We start from the raw sequence: 16,487 nt of genomic DNA on the forward strand, positions 1-16,487 counted from the left end.
GCTCATTGGGACCTTCAAAAGCAACAGAAATTTTTCTGTAACCTTCCCCAAATTTCCTGTCTCAGAGGTCTACAGACAATTCCTTTGACTTCATGCTTGGTTTGTGCTCCGACATGAACTGTCAACTGTGGAACCTTATATAGACAGGTGTGTGCCTTTCCAAATCATGTCCAATCAATTGAATTTACCACAGGTGGACTCCAGTTAAGGTGCAGAAACATCTCAAGGATGATCATGGGAAACAGGATGCACCTGAGCTCAATTTTGAGCTTCATGGCAAAGGCTGTGAATACTTATGTACATGTGCTTTCTCAGTTTTTTATTGTTAATAAATTTGCAAAAACCTCATGTAAACTTTTTTCACATTGTCATTATGGGGCGTTGTGTGTAGAATTCTGAGGAAAAAAATGAATTTAATCCATTTTGGAATAAGGCTGTAACATAACAAAATGTGGAAAAAGTGATGCGCTGTGAATATTTTCCGGATGCACTGTATGTTGTCTTTTTGCCCTTTATGCTCTATTTCTGCACTTACCCCTTAAAAAGGGTTACAACTTGCAGCTAGAAAGTTTTTGCACCTGGAGTACAGTCCTACTTATTGCTAATATGACTCTTTCTTTTTTCCCCAACTAAAAATCACCCTTGTTTTTCTATCTATCCGTGGATAGGCAGAATTGACAATGCAAGCAGAGGAGCAAGTTATATACTTTATTCATTCATTATAGTGTTAACATTACTATTATTGTAAAGCACTTTGGCCACAGCATTACTATGCATTACTATGTTGTTTTAAATGTGCTATATAAATAAATTGACATTGACATTGACATAAGCAGAAGTACAGCAAATGAGTAAGACAATCACACTTTACAACCTGGATGGTTACCAGCTGTCACAAATGGCACTAACTGAAGCACCCAAAGTGTAACAGTGTTCATGTGTTTTGCAGCTCTTGCGGTTTCACTGCTGTAGCTGAGGTGGTTCATGGCATGGAGATCTCTTGGTGCCTCATGTATAAACGGTGCATTTGCACAAAAATGTTGAGTAAGAACGTTTCCACGTTTAAATCGTGATGTATAAAACCTAAACTTGGTGTAAAGCCACGCATATTTCCACGGTAGCTCATATCCTGTCGTACGCAAGTTCTGCGCTCAGTTTTGCAGACTGGTAGCACCCAGCGTCAAAGCAGTGCTACTGTTCCTGTGTGGTTACCGTTTCTTTTTTAGATCCACATCCCTGACGCGGCTTTATAAATACACTGAAATTAACCGTATATTGTTTATTAGTTTAATGCATCTGATTGTAATTAACCTGTAACAGTATAATGGTCCACAGAATGGTCAAACTATGCCAAATACCATAACTGCTTTAGCGTTGTTACTCTTACTGCACCTTCTTCTTCTTCTTTCAGCTGCTCCCATTAGGTGTTGCCACATCGGATCATCTTTTTCCATATTACTCTCACTCACCACTCGGAGTATTTATATCACTGTATCTGAGTGTGAATCACAGCTGTACAGCAGCTGATCGGAAAGAGAATTATCGGTATACTGCATCAAGCACATGCTGTCTATTGAACTGCTCTCATACGGCAAACGCTTCAGAGCCTTTCCTGTACTGACTTCACAGTTCAGAAACAGTGGAAGTTGGCGTTCGCACAGAATTATGCATCTGGATTTTTTTGTACTTAAGCACATTTCCGCTTTTGTGCTTACGTCATGTTATAGTTCGAATTCTACGCACAGCGTTATGCATGAGGCCCCTGGTTACTACTGTATATTGTTTCAGCTGTTGTCACTATCTTCTTCTGCTACTGTCAGCTTATTTGTCTGGCCTTAGTGAAGGTGTTTTAAAATGTTTCATTTCCTGAAATGGTGTACCACTATCCTTTTGTCAAATTGTTAAGAGCTTTTTGGGTGTAAACTGTACTTCTGACATTTAATTGTCATCATTTGATTGACTTTTTTGCTGATTTATAAAACTAGGTATACATTTATGCTAAGCAGCCCATGGTGTGTAAATAGTTCTTGCTTATTCAGCCAATTCAAAGCAGTTCTTAAGTTTTAGGAAAAGTGCATCAAAATTTCTTATATATTACAAAGCCTAAATGTACATTAGCAGAGGAAGCTTGCATCCATATGACCTACTTTAACACATTTAATTTAGACCTATCATCTTCAGATTGAACACATTTAATATAGACCCCATCATCTTCAGATACTTTGAACATCTTAAAGATGAAAATAAAGATAAAAATACATTGTTAATAATGCTGCTGCAATAATAAAATCATATTCCCTAGTTTTATGCACTTTTATAATTTCTTTTTTTTGATATTCATAATATTTTGTCTGCTTAGCAACCCATTGTATTCCAGGATATACAGTTATTTCATTAGGTGTATGCATTATGGACACCATGGGGTGGTTCAGCTCCCCAAATACCCAACACAAGCAGGCTCAAACACAAGTTAAAAGCCAGAAGAGTCTTTATTGTGGGAAACTCTTTCATAACAAACGTTTCTTGCCACAGTCACATGTACAGTATATGCAGTAAGCACAGTTATCAGTACAATAAAGCACTCTTTTCTTTCTTCTTTCTCTGTGTTTCACTGCCTCCTCTACTCCTTCTTGCAAGCATCATACACCTTCCAACGACTCTGGCTTATCCATGTGATGTATGCAGCTCTTTTTATCTCCCACCCGGTGGTACTTCCAGTGCTCTGTAGACATGGTCTGAAAGTAATACCAAATGAGTCAGAAACCCCATGAAGTAAGGCTCCCCAGTCCCTGCAGCACCCCCCAGTGGCACTCACAAAACCAAAAAGAGAAGAGTTGAAGAACTCCATGTCCCATGCTGGCCTGTGGTATCGCTACATCCAGGGGGTCTGCCATCTAGTACATTCCTGAGGAGATAATGCCCTATGCACACTCTCTCCCCCAGTTCTTTCATCTGAAGGGTCGTCCCAGCCAGATAAGGACACGGACCATCCCTTACACCATATAATGAACTCACAGTGGTTATGTAATTAAAACTGTGGTCCCTAAGTTCAAAAATGTCCACAAGGACATAAATTGGCATTTTTATATAGTGATAATGATAGTATTATTTAATGTTCTAAGCCTAGTTTGAGGACTGCTGGTGTCTACTAAACCCTTTCATCCCTCTCCCCACACTCTTTTGTTCTAGTCCACTTCTAAAGATATCTACAGTGGACAAAAAAAAAACCAGTTAAGCCAATGAAATAAGAAAAAAAAGAAGCATCAGTGCTGCAAATTATGCAACATGACAACAGGCTGGCACCTCCTTAGAAGTAAACTAGCACCGCAACAGATGTAAAACTCCAAATTAGCAATAGCCTGGCACCTCATTACAAATGAACATGCTCCATGAATGCACTTCAGATAAAAAAAGCAAAACACAGTGATTGAGTAAGCCAGTAAAAAAGTAAAAGTCAAATCAACTTACACAGTCTAAATTCAGTCAGGTAGTGACTGCTCGTCTTGGGTAGGCATGGAGTGGTTGCCTCTCTGCCCCTTGTTCTCTGTGCTTCTGCTGTGGAAGAATTTTACATTTTACAGCCATTGTTTTTTTTTTTGTTTTTTTTTAGAAATCTAAGAAATGTTCTGAAATCCAAGAAGTTTAACCTAGCAGACGGGTATTTGAATCTGTACATATGCCATAATACATTTTATGGCAACTTCATTAGGTGCTCCATTCTTAGAGTATTTATTAACTAAGGTATCACTGCATAGTTTGGAATCCATGCCTGACATGTGGTGGTAACAACGATGATGCATTTACTGTATGTGTTAGGGAGCTATTGGTGACTGTAGGACAAGGGTACATAATATTAAGGTACAGAAAAAGAGAGCCAAATCATCTAAGTGCCGGTATGTTTAGGATTAGCAGGGTGAAGGTGCTTTCTGAGGACTCTCCATTTCTACGTTTGTGCTTAATAAATAGTAAAAACCTTTAAATATACAATTAATGAAGACATTATACTGAACTCTTCTGAGACCTAATTTTGGTACTTTGTTGTGTTTTTTTTACCATTCAGAAAACATTGGCACAGCAGCACTAGTGGTCTTATAGAAGGAAAACAGCCAAGTTCATCCCAGGTGTATAGAACTTTTCAACTTGGACTGACTAAAGGAATTTAACCTCTTTAGTTAGGAACAGGGAATTAAGGAAAATAACATTCAAAATGAAAAGCAGGACGCACTACTTGACTTATGAGTGAGTTGGGTAGTTCATGAGGAGACCCTGACAGTTTACAAAAAATTGCCAGGATAAGGAAACTCTATGACCTAGTACATCAGTGAACCGCATGAGCAAAATGTACTGAATGGTCTCCTCCTATTTTTAAAATTTGTTATGTTTTTATGTGTACAAGCCACATATTCATAACGTAAAAAAAAGTAAATCAAACATTCCTGTTAAAGGATACATTTGGTATTTTTTTAAGTTATTTTGTCACCACATAGTATATATACAGTATGCATTTGCCATATGAAATAGTGTTCCAGAGTGCAGCATTTTCATTGAATTAAAAAATTCCTTCCCTGCACTAGCATTTTATAATGGAGCCTATGGGGCATGAAGTAGCACCGGAAAATAAAAAAAAGCCTAAAACTTAACCATATACATCCTTTTTTAAGTTCAGATTAAAGAAAACATGCCTTCTGTGTTTCGAATGCATGTTTGTGACCACATATGGGATCTGGAAAATTATTATTTTATCGTATATTCCTGGTACTGTTTTTCTTGTGGTAAAGATACTTTTTCTATTCACTTCTGTGAGTTCTCACATAAATACTCGAGTAAATCAAAACAAAACCAACCAAAAGGCACACAATTTTACTGTGATTTTATCTTTTGAGAGGAAACCACTCTCTGTGAGGAGTCAAAGGTTATTTCAGAAGACTACAAGTACTGAGGTAGTGCCTACATCTGGTTTTCTTTAAAAATAGCTGAATCTTATAATACTTGTGTTTTTTATTTAAAAATGACATGCATAAGCTATTTTACAATATGTGTATAATCACAAGACGTGGATCAATACTCGACAACTGTTTTGGCTTGAACAGACATATTCGGTAAGGCTTTTGTTTTCTGGCTGTACCCGTGCCTCATTAGTTCCAATTTAAAAAGCCAGTGCGGGCAAGATATTTTTTTAAATTTAAAGAAATGCTGCACTATGGAACACAAGTTTGCATTATAAATGCATATACACAGTGTTTCTACTTCAACTTGTAAAATACCAAACTTATTCTTTATGCTTGGGAATATAAGTAAAATTGAAACTTTTTAAGTATCAGCTTCTGACTTATGTGGAGAAATTAATAGAACTATAGTCATTACTGTTTTGAATGCCACTTTTCTGTCTTTTTACAGTGAAAGTTCAGTATGGGGGTCTCTAGAAGAGCCCAGAATTCAAGACACCAAAGAGTTTGAGGATCTGTTCTCTAAAGCTGCTGTGCAACAAAAGAAGAAGCCCCTGTCTGAATCATATGAAAAGAAGGCAAAAGCTAAAAAGGTTGGTCACTGACTGCAGGGTTCTCTTAAAGTTTTAGAGGAGCTTTGGATACAGGTGTTTTAAAACTTTTTTTCCACTTAGATAATCAACTTTAAGAATTTTAGAAGTGGTACATGTAAAGGTCCTGCGAAAGGGTCCTTGATAGCGGAAGAATAAATATGGGGGAATTGTCATGAGGAATGAAGAGGAAGAAAAAAATGTATGTGACAATATTAGAACTTGAAGAAGCAGGAAGTAACAAAGGCAATACATTGTTGATCAAATAAAACCAAGGTTAAAAAACTTAGAAAAGGATATGAAAAACAATGAGTTTCTTGAGCAGGAAAAAATAATGATGACTAAGAACAGCTTGCCTAAATACTTGTTTAAACCTGCAGTTCTGGGGCCTCATGTACAATTGTACAAACTCCACGCAGGGAGCGACTCCTTACTATGAGACAGCAGCACTATTGCTGCATCACAGTGTGCCTAATATATTGAATACCATATTTACATTAAATGTGGCCTTTTTTGGAATTTAGGAAAAAATAACCTTTATTTGAGATTTATTTTAGTAACTAGCAGGAGTGCCCGGCGTTATCTATAACTGGTGAATTTCCCAAATGAAAGAAACAGAACATAGAAATCGAACAAATATTTTTCTGATTGACATTTTATTGTAATAGGTAATACAGTATAAGTGGTCATTTTAGAGGCTTTGGATACAGTATATTTTTTGTGTTGTCGTGGGGTTCCGAAAATGAACAAATTGTGAGGATTGCCCACTGTAGAACATGTTACGTTGAGTTGTCTGTGTGAAAAGCATGGAAGTGCCATATTTTAGTGCCTTATTTCAGTGAGAGCAACAGTTAGAAATCCCCATATGAAGTGTGTTTAAAGTGATCATTAACAGGAAAATTGACCTGAGCTGCAAGTTCCAGCTATCTTTTGTTCCTCTTTATTATTTTTGTGGGATCCTATAAGTAATACATATAAAAATTTGTATAACAAGTTGTTAAATGCCTTTTAAATATTTAAATTGTCATAAAAAATAGAAGCTTTCCGCTGTTACAGTCTTTGGTAAAATTTAACTGTCTGAATTTCTGTACAGTATGATAACCAAAGACTTATGGCTGTATTCAATAGGTGTCATTTTTTTTGTTTGTGCTATATATGAAAATCCTTTCTGATAAAATATTTCGTTATAATGGAAATGTTGTTATAACTAATATGGAGAAAATACATACACTACTATGACCGGGGTCACCATCTCTAATGGCAGCGGCACAAGGACAGCTCTGTAGCTGCTCTGCTGCGTCTGGCAAACAGTAAACAAAGAGCAAAGTAATTGGTTGTCCTCTGCAGGATCGGGCTCACCACATAACATGCTTGTCACATGGTGTTTAGAGCATTTAACACAGGCTTTGATGTGCTCTTCCTTTCACTCTCCTGTATAAACTGTGTGTATGCACAAAAATGTGCACACCCTTTTCCATGCACACATTGAGATGTATAAAAATTAAACTTGGCATAAAGCAACACACATTTTCATGGAAGCCTCCCCACCTTGCGTATACAAGTTTCTGCCTGGTTTTGCAAACTGGCGGTACCCAGAATCAAAACAGTATTATTGTTTCTTTGTAGTCTCCCCTTTTTCAGATTCACATCAATGACGCAGGGTTTATCAAATATATTGAAATTAATATTACAAATTTAAGGCACTTGATTGTAATCATTTTGTAACAATATAATGGTGCACGCAATGGCCAAACTATTCCAAATACCTTAGCTGCTTTAGCATTGTTACTGTCAGTGCATCATTCAGAGTATTTTAACCCATTGTATCTGTGTGTGGAATCACATGCTGTACAGCAGCTGATCGGAAAGTCCTGAAGAACATTTATAGCACATGCTGCCTCAGGAAAGCCACCAGCATCTGCATGAATTCCACTCAGCCTTGCACACAGTCTATTTGAACATCTTTCATCCAGCAAACACTTCAGAGCTTTATCTGCACAGACCTCGATGCTCAGAAACAGTTTTATCCCAAGAGCTATAAACGCACTTGATCAGTCCATCAAGTGCTCCAGGTAGAACTGTTTGTACTTATAATTAATATTACTTCACTGTAAACTTGCACTACAACTGTAATATTGCTAAACCTGATCCATTTTATGAACAATTTGCAGTATTTGCACTATATGTACATGTATATTGTACTTTTACTTTCATACTATATATTTTTTAATTGTTTTTTATTGTATGATTATTATTGTTATAATATCATTTTATAGGAAAATAAGTTTATGAAAGATTTGTATATTGAATCTCATTGTACCATACAATGACAATAAAGGAATTCGATTCAATTCAATAGAAGAGGTTGTGTATTTACAGATGATGATGCATGGCTTCTAGTTGATTTAGATTCCCAAGAGCTATCCTGTTGTCGCTGTGTGCTTTTAGAATATTAGGATGTATACTTGATGTAATTATTATGATGAAATGCATTAAAATATGTATATTACATTTTACAGATAAAACTTCATTGAAATAATGTATTCTGTTAATAATTAAACATGTGGTGACGCAGCGGTAGCGATGAGCTGGTATTTCGTCCAGGGATTGTTTCTGCCTTGCGTTGTATTTGTCTTGGGACTGGTGCAACCCTGGATGGATAGATGAATGGAATAATTAAACATGTATTACAAAGATTTTTCAGTGTTCCTTAAATGTTTTGAAGAATCAGTGTTCTAAGCTTACAGCTGGCTTTACATTTATTACAGAGCTTATATTGTAACAATTGGTTACGTGGAGAAATAAAATAGAAGAATCAGCGTTCTATGCTTTGATAGACAAGGTTCTGCTGCAGTAAATTATTTCATTAAGGATCGCACGTGTCCCAGCAAGCATCTTATGGGAGGCAGGAACAATACCTGGATGGGGAAGGCAAAAAAATCCCTGGATGGGGCGCCAGCTCATCAGTACCGCTGTGCCACCATGCCTCCATTTTTAAGACATGCTTTAATGCATTTAATTATGAAAATGTCATCAAGTTTACATCTTTGTATTCTAAAATGTTCAAAGAGATGTAATTTCATAAATGTAATGTATTTTGTGTGGTGATCAGAGCTTGCGCGCTCCTGTCTGTGAAAGTGAAAGCCCATTTAAGAAGCACGTTATAATTCACACACATAGAATACATAGAATACAACGCATTTAGTGTGCTACTTCAGTTACGATGGGATTAAATTAAACATCTGTTTTAAGATGATTTTGACATTCTACTGTAATGACAAAATAAAATACAAAATTAAACTGGAAATTTCAAGATTAAAGTTGACATTTCAACTTTTTTTTTCTTCACTGTGTCCCTATTGTTTTTTCTTTTCTTTGTGCGTAATACGCTTCCGTATGACACTCAGGCAGTGGGCTATGACTTGCATTTTCATATCGTCCACTTCTTTTTATTTCGGGCACTGTGTGACTTTCTGAACTTGAACTTTTGAGTGTCATTCCATCACGTTCCTTGTGTTGCTTATACCACTGCCTAAGCCACCAAAAAGTATGTTTTTCCTTGCCTTCACTTCACTGAGTAGAACCTCCACTTCGCATTTGGTGAAATTCGTCTTTTTTATACATGTCTTTTGACATTGTTTTTTAACAAAACAATCAACTGAAAGGGCTATTTATATGATTTACATATTCAAATATGTGAAATTCTGGGATTAGTCAGGGTGGGGTGGCAGGCGCGTCCATGAGTGTTGCATTTCACGTTGACCGGGATTTATCGAGTGGAAGTGCATGGAAGTTGGCTTACACACAGTTTTGTGCATCTGAATTTTTTGTGCACATGCACATTTCCACTTTTGTTTGTACGTCATGTTTTAGTGTGACTTCTACGCATGCCGTTATACATGAGGCCCCTGGTCTGGCACAGCAATGATTCCAAGCCGCTAGCGTTCTTCTAATCTGAAGATGAGAGCTAAAACAGGACGATTGCCCCAATGTCATGGTTCCTATCTTGTGTGCTTCAGTGTTGAAGTAACAACTTCTGTCTTGAATAAAGTTTTGAGACTGTACCTGCCTTCTCTATACAGTATAACTGCATTTTCCTTTGAAGCCTGGACTCACCTTCCTGTCTTTTGTGCTATTCTGTGACCCAAGTTTGACAATACCTGTATAAACAATAGCACCTATTAAACTGCAAAAAATATTTTATTTGAAAATGAGACACTAGATGTAACTTTTTTTTACTGGAAATGTAGGTATGAATGCAGAATGAAAATGAGACATTAGATGTAACTTTTTCTTTGTAAAAATACAGGTATGAATACAGAACAGCACAGTATCTGGACATAACACAACTACCCAAATGAACACTTGGTGGAGCAATGACTCAGAATTCAGCTATTAGTATGATGTCACGCCTATACACTCTTGCAGAGAGAGACAGGAAGTTTTGCAACAGACTATCATTTTCTTTTGGTCTAACAAGAAAAAGACAGCCTGTTGCAGGGTTCCCAAGAGTCGGGAAGGCATGTCATTTATGTGTTTTTTGCATCACATTACTATCTTTGGTGGCTATTTTTGTTCAAAAACCGTTCATTATATTGAAACTTGCATTTCGTTAAAACAAAATACGGTAAACATGATTTTGTAAGAACACTTGTCTGGGCAAACAAAAAGTATTTGTTGTTCTGAAAAGTTTGTTACTTTGGTATTTGCTATAACAGGATTTATGTATTTACACACACACACAAACACACACTGTTAAACAATATGCTTTTATGAATGTCTTCGTTGTTGACAGACTCCACAAGTTGCAGCAGGTGGAAAAGCAGAATCTCAGACAGATGGCTGAAAAGCACCCACAAACAACTCCTGTATTTAATGCAAATTTAGTTTTTTCTTAAAAAAACAACAAAATAATCACCCCTCCACCGCAGTATTTAAATTAGCCTTTGTGAGAAAAGACAGATGTTTACTATTTAATAGCATGTCTAAAAATCTAATGCATTGTTTTCCAACAAAATTTGCATTTTAACTGCGGTCAGATGACAGTACACAGATATGGTATCCTGCATAATAAATTATAACTGCAAACAGTGTTCAGTTCCCACTTGTTCACGTTGTACTATTTTGTTGGTGTCATAAGTGGTAATGTTGCCTTTTATTTGAATATTTCTTTAATGTAGTAATTTTTTCCTACAAATACTGCAGTGAAATGTCCCACTTGCTTTTTTTATACTACAGTTTTTTAGTTCCTTTCATAGAAAGCTATACTGCTAATTGATTTGCAAGACAAAAGAAATTGCATAATACCCTTTATATCTGGATATCACATTCACATTCTTTTCTTGCTTTGCAGACTTTTACTGGTCTTTCTTAGCTAGAATGTTTTTAAAAATATATTTTTTCATTTACACTGTCTGTTATGTTCTTCTGGGAATCTTATCCTGCAATTTTGTTTTTTGTTTTTTGTTTTGAGTGTGGTTTTTTTTGTGTTTCCTTTTGGTTAACACTCATATTGTTGTTAAATATATTCTAAATATGTTTTTTAAAGATGTGCTGATATTTTGCTTCAGTCTGCTTAGTTTCTTGTTAATTATATTAAGTAACTTACAGTCCTCAGATATTCTGATATGGCGCAGACAGTATTATCATGGAGGTGACCCAGAAAATTAATCGTGTGAAAGTCAAAGCTAAGATCAAAACTCATAAGACAGAACTAACTAAGAACCTGTTTCAAGATAGATGCCAAAAATGAGTATCAAAGTGAAAGCTATTTTCAGAATGCCCAAAATAACATGATCATAACAAGCTCAAGAATCTTCTAGCATATTCACAAACACAAGAGTTGCATGTCATGTCTGGAATGCTGCTGAAGTCAGTGGCATGACTTCTGGTGACACACGACATGCAAGAAGACCTCATGATCTAGTTACTGTGGACCAAAATGGTAGCGTCTTTTAAACAAAATGCTGTTGTGTACTTTGTAAGGCATCCCATTGCTCTCTGTCCATTAAGGCAGTTTGCACCAAGGTCTATTCTCCATTCCTTCTCATTCAATGAATTTATTTTTTTAAAAGTGTCTTCTTGGCATTTATAAATTCTAATTGTTGACAAATCAAATTTAAATTTCCTTACCATTTATATTATACCCTTTGTAAAGGAAGAAACAAATTTCCCTCTGGATAATAAAGTCTCCCTAAACCTAAACGTAAATATGCTTTGGGGGATTGTCCTTTGACACTAACTGTCACCTGTGTTCCTTGAACATACCAGACACAGTTATTCATATGTTTTGCGGCTACCCTTCTATGTCCGGTTTTTGGTGAATGTGTCTGATTTGTTTTTGCATCTGTTCTGTCTATTAACATTAGATAGATAGGTAGATAGATGTACACACACACTGTGTTCTGATGGAATGACTAAAAACGAAGAAAAACCTAAAAAGAAAGAAAAGAAAACTTCTAACTTTGACAGTCACCGTCCTTGTGATGTGCTATACATGTGTATTGTCATTGGTATAAAGGAGCCCCTGTAGTGTTTCTTGTCACACCTCTGCTGCGTGACTCATTGGTTGAAAGTCCTCACTGTTACTGTGCCAAAGAGAGTATGTGCAGAATTGTTCATAATGGTACACAGTTTTGTGCTGCCAGCTTTGTCCAGTATCCATGGAAAAAATCCCCTGATTCCCTTACTCTTTCCATTTGGAAGTTTTCTCTTTTTTAATTTGACCTTTTTGGAACTCTCCGCAGCAAGGATCAATGACATATCTGGGTATTATTTTGATAAATAGTCCTATATGATACAGCCGAGCATAGGGTATTTATATTAATACTTGTTAAACTGGCTTACAGTGCCCTTAATAATGTTCGGGAGAAACATTTTTCCTTGATTTAGCCCTTTGCTCCACAGTTTTTCATTACAAATCAAACAACTCAGACATGATTAAATTGCATACATTTTGGTCACAGCTTATAGAAATGACAAAACTTTTTATACATGGTCCCCCCCATTTCAGGACACCATAATGTTTACTTTGATTTGTTTTGTTTTATATAGTATATTTGAAAAATGTGCAGTGGTTCATACGTGTTCTCACAGAGTAGTGTATCTGTGTAATATAATGTTATTTGCTTTAGGACCTTAAAACTCATTTTATTTAAATTCTTTCATCGTGTACGTTTTCTTGCAATGATATATTGTATACAGTATAGCCCCTCTGAAAGAAATTTGCAATGGAAAGAGTACTCCAAGGTTAGTGTCATTGTTAACCACTTTAGTAAACAGTACTAGTAGTATCACCAGTGTTTACAAATTGAGTAACAAATCAAGAACAAAGGAAAATCCTTTTAGTGAATGACAGTAAACACCTTCAAAGTGTGCATTAGGAGAATATTTGTCAGGCACTGGCTTGAATGATTGGATCAAAGGATCATTATTTGACAGACATCTAAAGTCACTGCCAGTGAGGGAGGACAAAACAGATAACCAAGACTGGATGGTAGAAATTTTGATTTTGAACATCTAGCAGCGTCTGAACTGATGGACACAGAAGACAGATATGTTGAACACAAGCCTAGCTTGTGGCATTTGTAAGAGCATGCATCTTCATAAAACAATATGAAAGATTGTGCCAGCAGCTGAAGAAGTTTGGAGATTTGAGAATTGACCAGTGTTCAGCATAGACAGATTCATCACAGTTGGCCACATTGCCACCTTTCACTTGTTTAAAAAGTTATCACTGTCAATAACAATTTAGCCTCTCACTTGGTCGACTGGTTGCTGCTTATAACCTCAGTAACGAGGTGTTTTGAGAATAATAAGCTAGATGGAAAACCATTAGCATGGTAGAGAAGGATAACCTGATCCTCAAAATGACAGGAGCCATGGTAACCTCTGTGTCAGAGCACCTGACAAGGCAGTATGTTTGGCCTTTATTTCAAGTGACTGAGTACTGATTGCACCCTAAGGGTAAACATAATAACACAAAAGCCCAATAATTAGGCACAATATTAACAGAAAACAGAAACAAAATGAAGCCTGTGGTGAACTTGGGTCTGACACACGAGATTTTGAGGATGGTGACGTTCAGATTCATATTTGAAGACATCATGGAAAAAGAGAAATACAGGCATGGTTATCTAGTTTAATAGCATCTCTGCTACTTTTAAATAAATGTTTGGCTATATCATAATACATTGAAGAGATCCTGTTGCTCCTCATATATGACAGGGCTGCCTAGTGCCATTTTTCAACAGGATAATGTATAACCACTCATGACTTCCATCTCCTGAGAGTGCCTACATGATATGTTCCCAGATCTTTTTCCGATGTGTGGGACAATTGGGGATTCTTACTACTCTCTACTGCACACCCTCTGTGGAATACTGTGTGGATGGCTGTGCCACTTGTACAACTATATTCTATGGGCCATAGCCAATTTTATTACCAGTTACTTGGGTTTTACACATAATTGGTGACACCCTTATATGACCCTTACGTGGCTTTGCAATTATGTCTTGTTCATGTGCCACTTCTTCAGTAGGGTAGTTTTAATTAACATTAAATCACTTCCTTTGGGTGCAACAATTTCTTGTTGTTTCAATTTAAACAGTATTTTTTATATGCAAAAAAATCAGGGCTGGACAAGTTAATGTGTTATTATCACGTTAACGCATTAATTAATTAACAGCGATAATTATTTTATCATGCGTTGACTCAGTTATTGTTATTATTATTATTTTGAAAGCCTGAGTCTCTCTAGTGATCGATAAAGATCAGTGATCTTCTTGTTACAGCACTTTTCGATACGCTTTTGCTAGAAGGAAAGTTAGCTTTATTGATTTGACCTCGATTCCCTGTAAGTGCATGAGTAGCAAAGAGCAAACAGCTTCTAAAATGGCATGTGGAGAGATACCAAAGCGAATGCTCAAAGCAAAATAATCTATGGATGACTTTTTTCATATTATTGCTGAATCAGACTTCCGATTTCGATGCAAGTGATCTGGAGATGTATATCGAAAATTAAAGTGAGGTACCAGCATCAGCTGATCGGTCCCCAGCTGATCGTGGTGCTGAACACGTTCATTTAGCTGATGCATCTATGGCAACATTCGCCTGGGAGGACAGACACGATGACAGGAGGTACAAATCATATTGTGTCTCACTGCAACTGGCACCCCCACGCACCTGCCTCACCATGCATTCCTGCTGGCCATCAAGCCGCCCCCTGCACAGCCGCTGCTGCTGCAAACTGCGAAACAGGCGTCCACAACAGACAGCAACAGATGTTTTATGTCGATTTATGTGTGAAACCATTGCTTTGTGCGCTTTTCAGAAAACTGAAAAAATATTAGCCCTGAAAGAGTTGCTACTGAACATAGATTGTTTATGCTGCTCCCTGATAAAAGAAAATGTTTCTGCTGGTAATCTGTCCAGATAAAAAAGAAAACAGATTTAGAAACGTTAACTTGCTGTTGTTCGGAAGGTGCCTGTTATAATGTTGTGATCGTGGCTCTGGACTCTTGAGGGTAACTTGTTTTTCTATAACAAACTAGATAAAACATTAATTCCCTGTCAGTGGCAAATAGCTTTAGTTTTATATTTGATCTGATTAATGTTTAAGTTGAGATTTACAAGAAATATTTTAACTGCTACAATGTAAAGGGAATACTGCTGTTAAAAAGCAACTTATTTGTTTAAAGTGTTTGCAAACCAAATACACGCAATACACTACTTTTGAGTTCATTATTGAATTTTGCACATAACAATGCAATTGCTGTGATTGTCTGCAATTAATTGCAATCATGCGATTAACACTAGAATTACTAAAGCTTATGAAAAAACTCGTAAATCTGGCCCACCTTAAATCCGCTCACACCTCTCGGCGTCTTTTGTCTTGTAAATGTGTCGATAAGCCCAAGCAGCTAAAGTCACTTCAGTACACATGTACTTTGTGAGCACACCCATGTCGATCAAACACAGGAAGCTCTGCAGTTTACTTGCGACTTTACACTGTAGGAAGATAAGTAAATAAATCAAGGTAAATGACATTCGATCTGACTTTTATATACAAAGTACAGTGACTGCAAAAGTCCGACAGCAGCTTCCATGTGCAGCTATAGACTCTTCAGTACATGAGCGACTCTCCACATTTAGATCTGGATGGAGTATGTGCCCAAAAAAGAAGTCTGACTGCATTCTTGTAACATTGATTGTACTGAAGCAGGGGTGCGGAAATCCAACGCCCGACTCGTCCAACATGGGTAAATTGACCGTCGGAGTTTTTCTGGTTTCAGTTGTCTGCGGACAAGTGCAATTTTCTGGAGAAAAAAGAATTATATGTGCTGTGCAGGGCACATTTTTACCACTACTTTCAAATTTTAAACATTTGGGTATGTACTTCGTGCGGAAACAGTCTACTTAGGCATGTTCTTCATGTCTCAAATTCGTCTTCAATATTGTTTACAAAATGACGGCTGATTTTTCAAAGGGGAAGCACTCTTACGGTCTTACATAAATATTTTACCCTACTATTTACACGCTTGGAGATGCAGTCATTTTTTTTTCATGCCAACATTATGATGTAATCTGATGATTTTTCATTACAATCGATAACTTTTATATATTACCTGTAACGGCATACTGCATGATAACGTGCAGTGAATACACTTGATTTGAGCATTCCTAGTTTTCATCCTCTTTCTCTGAACGTTTAGCATTCGTTTGCTCAGAGTTTGATGTGCTTGCTGCTTCCTGAGCAGCTCTTCTTTTCTCCACCCTAGCGGCCCGCTGCTTCTCTTCTTTCGTTGGCATCTTTTCGCGTTAAAACTGATTAAGTTAGTTTTTGTGTTGCAATGACTTAGTACATTTTCCTTAATTTTTCACTTAAGCTGGCACTTAAGTCTTCAATCTGCCTCAAGAATGATTAGCGAAGGTAGTGGGGAATGAAAACAGC

The 16,487-nt window shown here is 36.8% G+C and overlaps 1 protein-coding gene across 2 annotated transcripts in view; it reads left to right on the forward strand.

The window, feature by feature from the left end:
* The window catches only part of LOC114667097 (formin-like), a 613,004-nt gene that overhangs the window by 248,994 nt on the left and 347,523 nt on the right, over positions 1-16,487 (forward strand). For both annotated transcript variants that reach the window (XM_051920062.1, XM_028822231.2), the window contains one exon: positions 5,398-5,539. In XM_051920062.1, the coding sequence (XP_051776022.1) occupies positions 5,398-5,539 (142 nt within the window). The remainder of the gene's footprint in view (positions 1-5,397; positions 5,540-16,487) is intronic.

This window comes from Erpetoichthys calabaricus, chromosome 16 (assembly GCF_900747795.2).
Source record: "Erpetoichthys calabaricus chromosome 16, fErpCal1.3, whole genome shotgun sequence".
Lineage (NCBI taxonomy): Eukaryota > Metazoa > Chordata > Cladistia > Polypteriformes > Polypteridae > Erpetoichthys > Erpetoichthys calabaricus.